Source organism: Elaeis guineensis, chromosome 6, assembly GCF_000442705.2.
Source record: "Elaeis guineensis isolate ETL-2024a chromosome 6, EG11, whole genome shotgun sequence".
Taxonomy (NCBI): Eukaryota; Viridiplantae; Streptophyta; class Magnoliopsida; order Arecales; family Arecaceae; genus Elaeis; species Elaeis guineensis.
Genome location: NC_025998.2, coordinates 115,091,391 through 115,108,319, shown reverse-complemented (window position 1 = coordinate 115,108,319; position 16,929 = coordinate 115,091,391). Strand labels below are relative to the sequence as shown.

Genomic DNA, 16,929 nt, shown 5'->3' with positions numbered 1-16,929 from the left:
GAAGGATCGGTCTTTTACAAACTTCGGTCGGGGATATTTTATACCCAACAATTTCGATAGTTTGGACGAAGCCCTTGTGGATGGAAGGGAAGCATATTTATGAGATATTGAAAAAATATTTGCTGATGGTATCGTATTATATATATTATAAATTAATAAAAATTTTTATATTTTATTAATTTTAATATATTTTATTAATTTTCGTGAATGATATCCATGCTGTCCTTTTGTATCTCACTGATTTCGATTTGTCGTTGGTTTGTTGCAGACATGGCATGGTATCAGCGTTGCAACGAGTATTTTCTCACGAGATACCGGACCGGGTCTGACGCTTGGCCGATCCCAAGCAGGGTCTCAGGCCAGCCCGTTGACAGAAGTCACGATTAGTGGCGGAACTTCACCATGTCCTTCCCCTTTTCGCCTTTGATTTCCCTGCCTGGATTTGGGATTTTTGGTCAGTGGCGGAAGAGAGTTTAGGCTTTCAATCAATCGGATAGAGGCTCCGATGAAGACGAAAGATTGTGAATTTCATAGAATTCTTTTATGAATATATAATAGGATTGGAATTTGATGGAAATGGAGGGGGGAAGTTCGTCGGGATCCGCCGGAGGAACTCAAACCCACCACCGCTTCTCCCCAATGCGCTCAAGAGGTATTGCTTTCCCATCACTCCAAAATCTGTGGAATTCGATCAATAAAAATCGACTAAAATTGACATTTTGATTGTCTCTTGTGCTTCCTTTTTTATTTTTTAATTTTGGCTGTATATTGTTAGCATGTTTGTGGTGTTTTTGTTGAGTTCAGAACTAATCGATGTAAAAATTTATACTTGATGCTGAATAACTTATTATTCAAATTTGTGAAGGCATTTCAAGGATCCAGGAATCGGGTCTCCTTAATCATCTATCCAAACGTAGCTGGCGTTGAATAAAGTTGTAATATCTAGATACGAAATGGGAAAACAAATTGATTTCTTTGAATGAAAATTTAGGTATCATGACCTGCTTCCGTCCTAAGAATTGGAACTCATGGAAGAGTTGGAAGTCCAGAATTTCTATAGGTCTAATCTTGGCGTACATCAGAAGTGGAGTTAAATTAAAAGGAAATCATGACATAAATCACAATATTTTTCTATCTGTTTTATAAATGCTAAGATTACTTAAAAAGGAGAGAAAACTTTTTCCCTAAGGCACCATTGCATTTCCTCCCTTTGTCGAATAGACGGATTGGACAAGGCTTGTTTGTTATAATAATGACCGTATTTATTTTTTTGGAAAAGAAGCTTCCAGGTTTTGTCAAGTTTTTCTCTCCTTTTTCCCCGAAAAAATAGATAAGTTATCCATAATATGATGCAAGCCAGATACGGACATGAGGGTTCATGATTTTATCACTGAGGTTCATAAGTAATGAGCAAAATTGAAATGCAAGTAACATAGAACTGAACATAAATAATAGTGGCAGAAGCATGTAAGCAATTTTAAGGTTTATTAGATAAGGAGATGATATACAGAATGCCTCAGATATGCTTTTCCTAATCAACCTCTGATCTTGTGTTGTCAGTCTTCTTGAGGCTTCTGTTGAAGGAGCATGATCTTGCATCAAACCCTTTAAAAGAGACATTTTGTTGCACCAAAATCATAGCATGAATACCTATAGGAATCAAGGCTCCTTATGTTCAATCATTTTTGTGGTACCTTTATAGTAGCTTAAAACTCAAACTGCAACAGTGGAATGAATAAAACTAGGCCAACGTTCACTTTAAATTGATTTAAGACCAACTTCCTAGTTTCCAGTCTAATGCATGTGTGATTGCATTATGCAAAATTGGAAGCAACAGATGCTGGCTCTCTCATATTCAGACTAGGCTAACTTCTTACACTTGTGATTGCCTTAGATTTGATGCAAAGTCAACACAAAGTGAATCTGACATTTGAACTGTAGGTAATATCACCACCTATCTGATATAGGTTAAGTAGTATCAGACCATTCAAACATTGCTTCAGTCAGTGTTTATGACCTTTCTCTTGTTTCATCTACAACCTGCATGGTGATATTTATACATTTAAGATCAAAATTGAAATGGTTGCTCTGACATCATAGTGATAATTCAGGTTGATCATTTCAAAATGAGAACCATGAAACATATTCTTGGTAAGAAATTGATTTGAAATAGGCAGAGGCAACCAGGTATAAGATCCATGGTGACAAAATGTTTTGGTGCAACATCTAAAAGGTTGTGATTTGTGAATAGTAGGCACCATGTAAGGCTCCATGTTTGAGGAATTCTGCTTTATCATGAGTCATCAAAATCTGCAGTTTTCTTCTTTTACTTTTATTCTTCTACCAAGAAAGTGGTATTTTTTGGTACCTTGCAGTTGTAGATTATGGGTTTGTAATCTCTCTTAAACCATGATTGGTTTATGCACTATGCTTCTCCAACTTTGGTCCCAAAAAAATTTGTTAATATGATGTGACTGTGCTTTTCTATGAACACACACACACACACACACAGAAATACATCCACACAAACGCACGCACACACACGCGCACACACATGCACACATGCACGCACACATGCGCGCACACACACGCACGCACACGCACCCACGCCCACGCATGCACATGCACGCCGGTGCGCACGCCCACGCCCGCACGCACACGCACGCCCACGCCCACATGCATGCACACGCCCACATGCGCGCGTGCACACACATGCCCACACATGCGCATGCGCATACACACATGCATGGTGATATTTATACATGTAAGATCAAAATTGAAGTGGTTGCTGTGACATCATAGTGATAATTCAGGTTGGTCATTTCAAAATGAGAACCATGAAACATATTCTTGGTAAGAAATTGATTTGAAATAGGCAGAGGCAACCAGGATAAGATCCATGGTGACAAAATGTTTTGGTGCAACATCTAAAAGGTTGTGATTTGTGAATACTTGGCACCATGTAAGGCTCCATGTTTGAGGAATTCTGCTTTATCATGAGTCATCAAAATCTGCAGTTTTCTTCTTTTACTTTTATTCTTCTACCAAGAAAGTGGTATGTTTTGGTACCTTGCAGTTGTAGATTATGGGATTGTAATCTCTCTTAAACCATGATTGGTTTATGCACTATGCTTCTTCAACTTTGGTCCCAAAAAAAATTGTTAATATGATGTGGCTGTGCTTTTCTATGAATACATACATACATACAGACACACAGAGACACACACATAGACACATGCACGCGCGCGCACACACAGGCACACATGCACACCCGCACACGCACACGCGCACGCACACACCCACGCACGCGTCCGCGCCCACGCACACCCATGCCTGCCCACACACACCCATATGCGCACGCCCACATGCACACATGCACACATGCACACGCACACGCACAAGCCCACACATTCCCACACACACACGCACGCACACGCATGCACGCATGCATACATATGTGTATGTATGTACATACACACATGTATATATATGTATGTATGTAAATACACACACATATATATGTATATGTATATGTATATGTATATGCATATGTATATATCATTATAGAATAATGATATTTCTAAGCAAATGATGTTTGCTTTGGAATTCACCTGCTGTAAGTTTTCTTGCAACAATTATACTTAACAAATAGATTTACCTATTGTAAGTTTCATATAAAATAACATATAATATCATGCTAATCATATACAAAATATATTGCATTTCACTCACATACAATTGTACTCCAAATAACATACATATTAGAACTCTTCCAAAATACAACTTTGTACCACAAGATTTAAGACAATAGTCCAAAAAAAATATTGTAACACAAGTTGAATGGATGTAGTCAGTGCCCCCTTCTCGACCCTTCATTATGATCACAGCAGCATATTTGGCATGCAATCATGGAACATCAGCTTCCATAATGGTAATCTTCCGACCAGTCACTGTGTTCTCAATAAAATACATCACATAAATGGTACGGTCAAGCTTGCAAAATGGTATAATGTCATAATCAATAAGATGGCACAGTGATACGATCAATATAATGGCACAACAGCACAGTCCATTAAATGGCACAAATGTGCAGTCTGTTAAATGGCAGAATGGCACGGTCAATAAAATAACATAGTGGCACAGTCAATACAATGGCACAGTGGCACAGTCAATACAATGGTATAGTGGCACAATATCACAGTCCGTATGATGGCATAATGGCACAGCCCATAATGGCACAGTTAATACAGTGGCACATTGGCATGGTTGATACAATGGCACAATCATATTGTTCATTAACTGGCACCTTGGCACAACCCATACAAGAGCACAATGGCACAGCCCATAAAATAGCATCATGGCACTAGCATAAAAATTACCAGACTTTGCATGAGCCATCTGCATGTAAGAATGGAAATTGATTAGTTTGCTGCATGAGACTACTAAAAAATGTAAAAAAAATATAAGCTAATCTGTGAGTTTATAATTATCATAAAGGGAATGCTCTTGCATTATTGAAGTATCATGGTGTTTCAGTATGCTAATATGATTATATTTCATATAATTTAAATTTTACTGTTATGGATTTAAACAATTATCAACATGAATATGTTTGTTGCTGTCAGCTCATTATCATATTGTTGCAGGTTTAATCCTATATCTTTCGGTGATGGAAGGACTTACTCTGGCAATAAGAAATTAAGAAATAGCTGGCAACACCATTACTGTTTTAATGCTTCATGTGGAAGATACCATTGTAATGATGTCACCCACTATTAAAATTTACAAAATATAGCAATATTAACTAAAATAATTTCAAAAAAAATATTAGAAGTTAAAAGCTTTGTACTGCTAGCATCTTTATCAAGACTAATCATTGGCTGTGGTTAGAGTACTTCTAAATTCATTTAGAAGTATTTCTTTGTTGAAACAGTTTTTTAGATATTTAATTTTTTTTTATTTTATTTTCTCAGTACAAACTTTGAATATGAACTTTGTAAGGTTACGAACTTTGAATATGAACTTTGTACTTAATTTGGTTCCCTTTTTTTGGTAGTGTTCTATTTTCATGAATACATAAGCATCTCTATATGATTATTATTTTCTTAGAGAAAATAAGGAATTTTTTTTCAGAAGCAAATGTAATTCTTTCAAAATTTCTGAACTAACATTACCATACACCTGGAAGCTTGTGTCAGAAACAAGTCAAAGATTGAGTAACTGACAAATTTGCCCCATATAGTTTCAAACAACCATAAGATTTCATGGCTAATGATTACATTCTTTTAGGAAGGAAGCAAATTAATCTTGTAAAAATAAATGACCAAGGTTTGTTTTAATTTCGTTGTATGACAAAAATATTAATGCTTTTGCCTACCAAGGTTGTTTGGAATTCTAATGAAGAAAGTTCACTTGTGAATGAACTTGAACAAATGAAGGGTGAGGCAGTGTAGTGTTTTAGTCAATCCCATCAAACGCATGTTTAGCAAGTAAATAGATCTAAAACCATTTTTCTAAATATGTTTAGTCAATAAATATTGTTAGAATATTTATTTAAATGTAAATTTTACTAGAATTTCTAAAAAACTAAAAGCTCACTTTGCAGGACATCAAGATGTATGAAGTTTATATTCTTGTGAGCATCAATTTATGGAATGATTCAAGTCCTTTTTAAGGCCAGATTCCCTGAACTCCAGACGTGAAATGTAGCTTCTAATTAATCACCCACAAGATCAAGTTTGGAGTCATGATAATTAGACTGCCAATCTAATTGGTGAGCCTAACTTGTATTTGCAAGCTGATGATTGTTCTAACAATTAATTTGGAGTAGAACAAGAGAAAGGGAGAAGAAGGGTGTACCTTCAGGCTACCAAACTGGCATAGAGGGGAAGAGGGGTGTTTTCTAGCGAGGATGAAGCCGGCCACTTTTGGTGAGAGGTAGGGGGTGGGTGGCATTCAACGGGGAGGGGGGGGGGGGGGTCCTTTCGACGAGGGAGAAAGAGATGGGGATGTTGGGGTTCCTTCCGGTGAGATAGGGAGAGGTGGGGGATTAGGGTTCCTTTCAACAAAAGAGAGAGGTGTGTTTTTTTTTTGGGGGGGGGGGTGGTTGGGGTTCCTTTTGGTAAGAAAGAGAGAGGTGGGGGGATTGGATTTTTGATGAGAGAGAGAGAGAGGGATGGGGGGGTTGGGTTCCAGCGAGAGAGAGAGAGGGGTGGGGTTTCTGGTGAGATAGAGGGGTGGTGGGTGGGCATTCCGGCAAGAGAGAAAGAAAGGGGTGGTTGGGGGGTTGGGGTGGGTGAGAGAGAGAGAGAGAGAGAGAGAGAGAGAGAGAGAGGTGGGGGGCGGGATTCGGCGAGATGGGGGGTTTCAAATGGAGAGAGAGAGGGCTATGGAGAGGGGGGGAGCCTATTGGTTTTTAAGGAAGAGTTTGAGGCATGGGAGTGCATGGCGTCCTGTCCCATCTCATTAAATATCCTTGTTTTTGTTTTTCCTTCCTAAATGGCTAATGTTAATGTTAAATGGGATAATGGCTGCTCTATGATTTGTGCCGATCAGACAGTCCTGCATTTGACTGGATTTGGCCCCAAATCCTTTCGAAAGGAGCCTCTCTCTCTCTCTCTCTCTCTCTCTCTCTCTCTCTTCACACACACATACATACATACACATACATATACATATATACACATTACACCATTTAAACAAAATTCTCTTTTAAATGAGATGGAGCAGAACCAATTGATTGCTATTGCTTGAAAAAATTGTTGTCATACTCACAGTTTCCTATGTAATTGATCTACATGATAGGCATGGCATTCTTGTGCATACTTGTGTTACATAAACTATGAGGGAAATATTTGTGAGTATGCTTTTTTCAAGTTATTGTTAAATTTTTTATCGCCCATATGCTGACTTTGTTTTGGCATTTTAATCATATTGGTTTGTCTTGTGAAGAAATGCTATTTCCCAAGTAAATGTCTTCTGATATTGTAAGGAAAACTTTGATGGTTTTTCAGCATTCTATAGATTTACACAGCAGAACCTTCCAGCTTGTAAACCTGTTCTTACGCCAGGATGGGTGAGCTGACAGTCACAATAATTCCCTTGTATTTAGTCTATTGTTCATGTTGACTTTCTTATGTATTTTCTATCTTTGCTTGGTCACTTGCAGGTAATAATGACTTTTCTGATCATGGGCATTGTTTTTGTTCCTGTTGGACTTGTTTGCCTTCATGCTTCTGAAAGTGTAAAGCAGTTATCCCTGTTTGCCATTGGGTAGATCATGTATATATCTTTAATGCTGGAGGTGGCTTTTGGTAGGCTGATAACATTTTATTCTATAGGTTGTGGAAATCGTGGACCGTTATGATGTTGAATGCATACCTGAGGCTTATAGAAGTAATAAAGTAGCTTATATCAAGGATAGTTCAATTTCAAAGAACTGTAATCGAACAATAAAGGTAATAATGTGCTTCTCATGCTTATCATTTATTTCAAATTTTCAGTCTTCATGTTTCATATGTAAAATTCATAATTGTGTGAAAACTTTGCACGCAAAATTAAACATCAATGAATACATTGCTTTTCTAGATAAAATTTATTTAGGATATTCAGGTATGAATGAGATCCCATGTTGATTTTCTACTTGTCCTGGGATTCACTAATAGGGCAAATGCATCAGCAGAACCAACAATAAGTTTATGAGATAAATCTTGTCATGTATGCTTGAAACAATGTGATGTAGGAAGAGTTGACGAGCGAGTTACTTGTAAATTAAACTAGTCACAAACATGATTCATGGTTTGGGGGATCATATGACTGGTACATTTCTTTATGCTCATTACTTTCCATTTTTAAGAGGATATGATCTATGGTCAATCCCATATTTTATGGGAAAAGACTTGGATGATGATAATGATATATCATTATATCCATTGTATATAGTTATTTTATACAGTACATATATTAATGAATTATCAACAATCCTGCAAACTTCAAACAAAAACTTATAGTAACATGCTTTTAGGTTCTTCATTTTTTTCAATAATTAATTCTTGTTGAAGGCGCAACACCTATAATCATTCACTTCCTATATTGTTTCTATTTGCAAATTTTTCTATAGGATTCTGTCATGATGCGAGTAGAATAAGGAATATCAAATAAATTTTCATTGCATGTGGTACTTTTTTTTATCAACTAGACTTTATGAATCAAGATACAGCCATGAATTTATGCCTCTTTAATGATGTGGCAGGCTACACGAATTGTAGAGTGCCAAACAAGTAATAACATTGTAATGTGCCAAACAATTGAATAACTATTGATACAGATGATGTTTTCCCAAACAGTGCTTGAATGTCTCATGTCATTCTTTTGAAAAATGACTAGGACTCCTCTATGCCTTTTCCTTTACTTGTCCCTGCAGGTCCACAACACTTGACATATTAAGAAAGTAGAAAAGAAAAAAAAAAAAATCAAACCTCATGGTTCCCCAGTCTTACATTGCTGTTGATGTCCGTCCCTTTGCTTCCAGGCACTCTGCCTTCGCTCATCTTTTTTTCTGAGACACACACACATGCACACACGCACTTACTTTTACAACATTTGTTGGGATCACCGGCATTTACTAAATACTCCATCTTATGTGCTGCCAAATTTGTTGTATGCATGCCAAAATTTAGTGCATATAATAGTCAGGCATTGCCATGTTATTGCAGATCACTCTTCATCTTTTTCTGGATAGTGGCATGTGTTAGCAGACAAAGATGCATGGTGTTTGCATTTACGCACAACTTATGCATTACCAATGTTCAACATGTGAACCTATATTTTTGATTCAACCAACATAATAGTGAAACTTGCTTTTGTAAAATACTGAAAAAGAACAAGGCTTTCATGAAGTTGCTTGGCATGTAATGTTGAAATGTCTTTCATGCCACTATGCTTCAATTAAATCTTAAACATAACCATAAGTAACGAGCCTTGTCCCAACTATTCCCATCAGATTTGTGAATCTTTCTTCATTATTCATTTTTTAACTCAGATAGGTTGCCAAAGGAAGCTTTTTAAATTATTTTTTGAAAACTTCCATGTAGATTTTCTTTGGCCATCCCATCTGATGAACCTTGTAAAATTCTACCTCTTTCTGTGTATGCATTCTTAGATTCATAGAATAAGCGAGAAAGGACTTGGTACTACATTAATTTTGTCCTTAATAATGTAATATTATGTTTCTTCTAAGGTACACATGTGTAAACTTGCCATTTCTAGTTTCACCATAAATTTGTGTTAGCATTCCCCATCTCCATGACGGTCATCTTATATATGTTGAGCTGCTGCTCCTATTTATTGTGCAAAAATATTTAGTCTTAAGGCACCTAACAAATTGGTGATCATGCAACAGTGGCAACACCCAAAAGATACCTCTCTGTTTCATCCACCTGCTCTAACATCACGGGTACACCTTCATTTGATCATTAATTTTCCTAAATAATAGTTCTAAGATAGTGACTGGTTGGTCACTATGTATACTCATGGTTGCTGATTTTAGTTGAAACTTCATTTCTTCTGTTTCGCTCTAAAGTCCTATTAATACTCTCAAGCTTTTGCCTTTTCTGGATCTTTAAACCCTGAGTCTTCTAGATTTTCCTGTGTGATCTTAGATCCTGATTAGCATTCAATGCTATCGTCCTCCTTTATCATCAATATATCAATATCATTTGCAGATAACATGTGCTATAGCATCTCCTCTTATATATCAAGACAACAAGTTTAAAGAGATATGAGTTGATTAGTTTACTTTAACTGTTGTCATGATGTGACTGGCGACTCCATTAAATGCCATATGTATTGCTATGACCATATAATTGATTCAACTATCTTAAATGTCCCTATCTTCTGGAGCTTCAAATAATTCGACCTCCTCTTGAAGAACATTAGTCCATGTATCTAATTTGACTTGGCGAACATATTCTATGTGGCTTTCAATCGACCATGTGATCTATTCTTTCTGTACATATGATGCCTCATGTATTCCATCATTATTGTCTACATCACTTGGATTGCTGCGATATCCTCTGTGCCAATTAAACAACTTAGTAATATGAGAATGATTACCGGAACCCTGATTTTGCCATGTTAATACCAAAATATACCGGAAAAGATGCTTGTAATTTTCCTGTTCCCAGTGTCTACATTTCGTTCTTTATTTTTTTCACTAAATTTTGATTTCATGGGCGAATATATATAGCATTTTGTTAACCTAATTTAAACCTCACATAGATTTTTGTTGGTCGATAATTTAATCTAGCTGCTGGATGTAGTTGTGATCCAATGCTTGCTCCATTATAATTAACCAAAGAGAGATGACATCACAGCCTTGCGGTGTTGTGCTTCTGCTGCAAATCAATTGAACAATGGTGTCAATAATAGTATAACCACTGCAATTCTCTTTGTTTATTTTCTTGCCACATATTGTATTCTTTAAGTATACTTGTGGACCTCCATAATGTAGTTTTATACTTTGGGTTTTTTCTTTGACTTCTAATTTCTGGAGTGCCTTGATGTTCTCTGTGATAAATATATTCTCAAGTTAGGGATGTGATAGAGATTGTTAAATTGTAAATAATTTTCAGTGGAGTATGCTTGAGACTTTGGATGTAAAGAAATTTGATTGAGAGCTATTGGACCAGAAAATTTCTGATTCACTTAACAAATGTAGAAAATCTGCTGTCCTTCGTGCATTGTATTTATGGATGTAGACATGCTTAAGCACTAGAGTATCTGGGAATTCTTTTTCTCATTTCCTATTTTTTCTTTTATAAATGTTTAATGCCTTTCTTTGAAGCATGAAGAGCCTTATAAGCAGAAATATCAACATAAAATTCTAGTTTTCTGAGCTTATTGGTATCATACATTGTGTATTTCAATGAATATTAGTGTAGGATGTTAGGAGTTAGAGCTGCATACCTGCAGTCGTGGACCTTGAAGTGAAAAACTTAGAATTTTGAGAATGCCTTACGATTTTATGAATAGTGGAAAAACTTGTGAAATATTTTATTAGGGATCTATAATATGAAATCAGTATAATATCCAAAATCAGTGTTATATTGCACAAACTTTCATTAATGCTGGTGAAATTAATGGGTGGGAACAATGCCAATGGTATCTGTATGTTTAATAAGGCTTCTAGAGGTTTCAAGGGTGCAAAGTGGCGCATAACATGTTGAGAATAAGTTCAAATTGTAAATCAGATTTACAGTCAGTTATTAACTGCACAAAATAAATAGTAGAGGAGAACAGAATAATAGAATGAAAGTTGAATAACAGAAATAAAGAGAAAACAATCATAGGAAAGAAGAAGAAGAAATAAGGAGGAATAAGAGCAGAGGATGGAGAATAGCCAACTTTGGCTTCTTCCTTTCAGATCAACTCAAAACCACTCTAAAATAGATGATTGCAATCTTGATACAGACTCAGAACACTATTAACATTAAACATTTACCCTTGCATTAACTAAATGCTGACCACCAATGATAATGTAAGAAAATAAACCCGAAAGACCCAAAACCCGGCAGTGCCATGAATAGTTCCAGGCTACAACACTTCTAAAGTGAATTGACATTAAAGGTTTTCCAAACATCCCTAAAAATTCTTTCTAAGAACTGGACTGCTGGGATCATCAAACCAGTGAAAAAATGAGCCACCAGATGAAAATTAGAGCTTCGATGCACATTGACCCTGTCCCAGAACTTGGATGTCAATCCAAAGAAGCTTCCACATCAAATATTCTCTTAATACTTGTATAGAATGAAAATATTATGTTCACAACATTATTATCTTTTGTAGTTGCTTGCTGAAACTTGCATTGATACTGAGACTTAATTTTGTTGCAGGTTCAGAAGCATATGAAGGCACCAATTTATATCTATTATGAACTTGATAACTACTACCAGAACCATCGGCGGTAAAGGAAATCCTTAATTTTCCCATTTTTATAATATATCATTTCATACTCCCAGTTGGCAAGACTATATAGCTTAGGTTTCTTGTCACTGATATCCAATTTTAAGAAGGGTTTTGCTGATTCATGATAAATTCTTGTTATGCTGCCTAGGTTTGTAAAAAGTAGGAACGACAAACAACTCCTTTATGGATTAAAGTACAAAGACACTAGTTCCTGCAAACCTGAAGAGTCAAGCAATGGTCTCCCAATTGTTCCTTGTGGGTTGATTGCCTGGAGTTTGTTTAATGATTCTTATGCCTTTGTACGTGATCGAGGAGAAATGAATGTCAACAGGAAAAATATTGCTTGGAAAAGTGATCGGGAGCATAAGTTTGGGAAGCATGTATATCCCTTTAATTTTCAAAATGGAACCTTAATTGGTGGAGGAAAACTTGACCCAAGCATTCCTGTGAGTATTTCCATTTTGTGAAATGCTATCTTTTGTTATAATATGGCTTAATAGAGGATCTCACATTCATAAAACTACGGTTTTAAGTTTCAACTGAAACTGATCCTTTTTGGCTGCTTTTAAAACAGACTGATTTCAGTGGAGACCAAACAAGAACTGACCCCAAGTTTTGGGTTTTAGTCAATTTTGGCTGAAACTGACATGTTTTGTTTTAATCTTAATGATTTGTTCAGTTTTAGCCAAAACTAACTAAAACTAGCCATAAATGCTTTTTAAATATTTCTTTTACAGTTTGCTATCATATTTTAGTCATTTCTTTATGCACTTAAGTCCTTAGGTTATAAGTTACCACCTTTTAATGGATTTTCTTTTTCGTTCTTGAGTTAAAAAGGGATGCATGATATTTAATCTTGATGAGCAAAGGCTTAAAAAATAGCTCTTAGTATGATGATTATTGGAAAGTAACTAATGCGATACATTTTTATAATTACATGGATTGGTCGTGAGCTATCTCATTGTTATCCTCATCCCCATTTGTTTTCTAGTCCACATAATGGTGGTGATGATGGCCACCATTATTTGCATGACCCACCTCACAGTAGTATAGTAGTATGTAGTATTGAATGGGTACATCTAATCTATTTTATATTTTTTACATATTTTTCTGGTTAGTTTGTGCTTGATTGAGTAATATTGGTATCTTAGTTAAGACATTAGTAAATCATGTGATTTTTTTTTTGGTACCGAGCTCTAACATAGTTTAATTTCAGCATGAAACCATCTAAAATTCATAAATTATGATTCTAAATAGCTTAAAACACAATTAAATGATGTGAAAGACTTGTCTTGTTTTTTCCTCCTTATTTTTTCACTATTTTTGGATTTTTCTTAATTTTTTGACCAAAACTCCAACATTCGGAGCAAATGAAACTGCCAAAAATGAAACTCTATTCAGGGGGACTGAAAATAAAACCAAAGTTGAGTTTATAAGCCTTGCATAAAGCAGCTTACGATGAGTAGATTATATTATTTTGCTGTCATTTCCTTAGGATGTGCTTCCATAGACATTCCTGTTCTATGGGTGCTTTCGTGCACATCCCAAGTCCTGTGATTGCATGTATCCATTTGTTTTTGTTGCTTCAAGAAAATTTGCTGAATTACATTTTATTTCCTGCGAGTAGTTGAGCGACCAAGAGGATCTCATAGTGTGGATGCGTACTGCTGCTCTGCCTACCTTCAGGAAACTGTATGGTATAATTGAAGAGGATATAGATGCAGATGAGATCATAACGGTACATCTTGTTAACAACTACAATACTTACAGCTTTGGGGGGAAGAAAAAGATTGTTCTTACAACATCCAATTGGCTGGGAGGCAAAAATGGTTTCCTTGGGATGGCCTATATTGCCATTGGCACCTCCTTCGTTCTGATCTCAGTCTTGTTTGCTTTGATTCATGTGAAATACCCAAGGTAAATTTCTACACTGGCATGATAGCACTCCTTTTAACATAATGACGTGTCTTGAAAGATACTGCATACTTTCAACATGTTGATAACAACTGCATATCAGGATGATCTCTGTATTCCTTACATTATTTTTTCCTGCAATTTCCGTATCTCTATTGTAATATGTTATGTTTGAAGCATTCAGTTTATCATGTCATTAACAAGTTGTCTTTGCAGGAGTAGTGACTTTCTGACTAATGCATTATGCTGTATAGCAATATATTAAGTCATAGTCTCCCCTTAAGGTTTAAGTATATGTTATCCTTTCTTATGGTTTCTGTTTGCAGGCCCCGTGGGGATCCAACTTATTTGTCTTGGAATAGAAAAAGCAACGCCAGCTAATGTGAGGTTTCTGGACCAGTAGTTTCAACCGCATTAATATTTTTCTTCAACGGACAAGTTTTATGATTGAAATCTAGGTTTCAGAATAGGTTATTTTCTTTTCCTACTCAGGCCTCAAACAATTCAATTTACTATGCCACTGGGGTGGCTCATTGTCAGAATCCATGCAGTTTCATGTGGCCAATCGCTGGCCGGTGGTCATCCAGATTAGCTATATGGTGTCATTGATGCTTAGCATCCCAATTACAGACTGTATATATATGTATGCTTGGTGCTGGTGGAATCAAGGGTGACAGATTTTGAGAATCTTGTCCTTTTTCTTTCAAAATTCTCCCATGTATTTCTTCGTGTATTTACCCCACCAGGCTATTCTCACCTTAATGGACAGTTTTATTTTGGTGTGTAATGTTAGTAACTCAGTACATAAACTGTAACCCCATCTTTATATATAAATCACGGTTTTAAGGCAATTTTACTGATTTTCAGAGCTGCTGCAGGTTAACATGTTTAACTCCTTGGCCATAGTCTTAACCAAGCCAAGTGATCCTTATGGTCTTCATATCCAAAATGCCTTGTCTAATTAAGAATAGAGGGTGATGGTGAGGGTATATGTTTCAGCAATAGAAGTCCTGTATGTTACGTGTGGTGGTGGAGGTTATGGAGGATTAAGGTTCATTTTGGAGCTTTAGTCGTGGCAATAAAGAATCACATGGGATTTTGTAAGGAAAGTTTGTATTTCTAAATCTTTTACAAAATGTAATCCTAAATGGAGTGGAATGGAGGACAAGAATTTATATTTCTGATCCTAACTAGCTTGGGATTAACGTTAAGTGAGCTTTATTTCTACAATACTTTTCCTCTTATGTATCCGCATATTACTAGGCCATAAGTCCCACAGAGAGAAATACGATAGTTGTGATACCAGTGGACTGTAAGCCAGAAAAGCATTTGATAGCGGGACCTAAGTAAAAGACCCATGTCTTAATCTGCGTTCTATAGTTTGCCCTTTTATTTCCATCTCCACACCCGCACGTTGTATTTTCATGTTAACAGAGAAATGCTTCATGCCCAATCCTACTGCTGCAACGTGTCACAAGAAAATTGGTGCCCTTTACCACAAATTGGTATCTTTTAGCACAAACTTACGGTATATTGCACCGATCTCTGTAACAATAACGAATTCATCTCTCTCTAGCTCGCCAAGGCTATCTTAACGTTCAAACATTCTATTCGGTAGGAGCGATCGCCTCTTTTCTAGTTTGAGAGAAAGAGAGAGGTTTCTAGAAGGGAGTAGACGGATGAGGGTGGTGGAAGAGGAGAAGGTGAGGGTCGGAATGGTGGGGAGGAGTCCGTACGAGAGGGTGGCGAGGATGGCAAGCGGGAACGTGGTGGTGGTGTTCGGCGTGAGCGGCTGCTGCATGTGCCACATCATGAAGCGACAGCTGCTGGGGCTCGGGGTGGGGCCCACCGTCTACGAGCTCAACGAAGAGTACTGCAGTCGAGAGATCCTTGTTGGATTATGATCCCTCCCATGTGAAGTGGGGTTGACTTTGCTGTCCTCTTTGGTAATCTAATAGATATTTTATTATAATTTTTGAAACAATACAAATTTTTTATCATGATTCTTGAAACAATACACGATGATACTTAAGAAGAATTGTGACTTTTAATTTTTTCTATAAGTATTTATTGATTCAAATTTTAAAATATTTTTTTCATCCAAAAAAAATCATTATATACTGATTTTGGTGATTATATATTTAGATTTGGGTGTGGTATTTTTGTTCCAAGCCGAGAGTAAAAGAAAGATACAGGAGTAAAAGGAAGAAAAATTCTACTGAAGTGGGATTGATTTTGCTGTCATTCTTGATAATCCAACAAATATTTTATTATGATTTTTGGAACAATGTAGGTTTTTTATTATGGTTCTTGGAACAATGCACGGTGATGCTTGAGAAGAGTTGTGCCTCTTAGTCTTTTCCATGAGTATTTATTGGTTCAAATCCTAACATATTTTCTTCACCCCAAGAAAATTATTATATGCTGACTTTGGTGATTATATATTCAGGTTTGGGTGAGGTATTTTTGTTCCAAGCTGAGAGTAAAAGAAAGATACAGGAGTAAAAGAGAGAAAAATTCTGCTGAATCGGGGTCTATGTAGCTTCTGTTCTAAGACTGATCGGATGGTGATTTCTTTTTTGATTAAGCTGAAATTTTGAGAGTATTCCTAACTTCCAGTTCTTCAAATCCAACGATTGGATTGTACATTGAAGCTCGGTAGATCAGTGGGTATTTAGTTTATATGCTTGCTATTTTTTTAGTACTATCTCTCTATTCTCTTGATACATTCACTTGGTATGGTAAGGATTATTTGCTGAGATATTGTCAAGGCTTGTGGTCCTTGATTTGTAGACTTTGTAATTTTTATTTGAGTATAGTAAAGCTTGGAACCGGGTAGAAAGGCCCCATGGTTTTTTCCTTCATATTGGAGGGTTTTCCATGTAAAAATCAGTGTTCTTTTGTGTATGGTTTTCTTGTTTGTCTTTTACTTGGTATCGGTTTGATTCTATTGGCTAGTTTACTTCCTCATATTTTATGGTCTCATACAAACGGGAGTATTTTTAATTCCATTGCATTATCTGTTCTCCCAACAAGTGGTATCAAAGCTGC

General features: G+C 36.3%; 1 protein-coding gene across 3 annotated transcripts; it reads left to right on the top strand.

The window, feature by feature from the left end:
- The first annotated feature begins 305 nt into the window (after positions 1-305).
- Positions 306-14,729, top strand: LOC105046792 (putative ALA-interacting subunit 2). 3 transcript variants are annotated; one of them, XM_010925520.4, is made up of 10 exons: positions 306-652; positions 7,014-7,075; positions 7,169-7,243; positions 7,341-7,457; positions 9,401-9,454; positions 11,892-11,962; positions 12,113-12,410; positions 13,592-13,881; positions 14,205-14,260; positions 14,371-14,729. In XM_010925520.4, the coding sequence occupies exons 1-9, from the start codon at positions 571-573 to the stop codon at positions 14,257-14,259; spliced, it is 1,104 nt and encodes a 367-aa protein (XP_010923822.1). In that variant the 5' UTR covers positions 306-570; the 3' UTR covers position 14,260; positions 14,371-14,729. The 3 variants fall into 3 exon arrangements, with proteins under 3 accessions (XP_010923822.1, XP_010923823.1, XP_073115728.1); XM_010925521.4 differs by lacking the exon at positions 9,401-9,454 and having other exon boundaries at positions 312-652; positions 14,205-14,729; XM_073259627.1 differs by lacking the exons at positions 7,014-7,075; positions 7,169-7,243; positions 9,401-9,454 and having other exon boundaries at positions 318-652; positions 14,205-14,729.
- Positions 14,730-16,929: the final 2,200 nt, after the last annotated feature.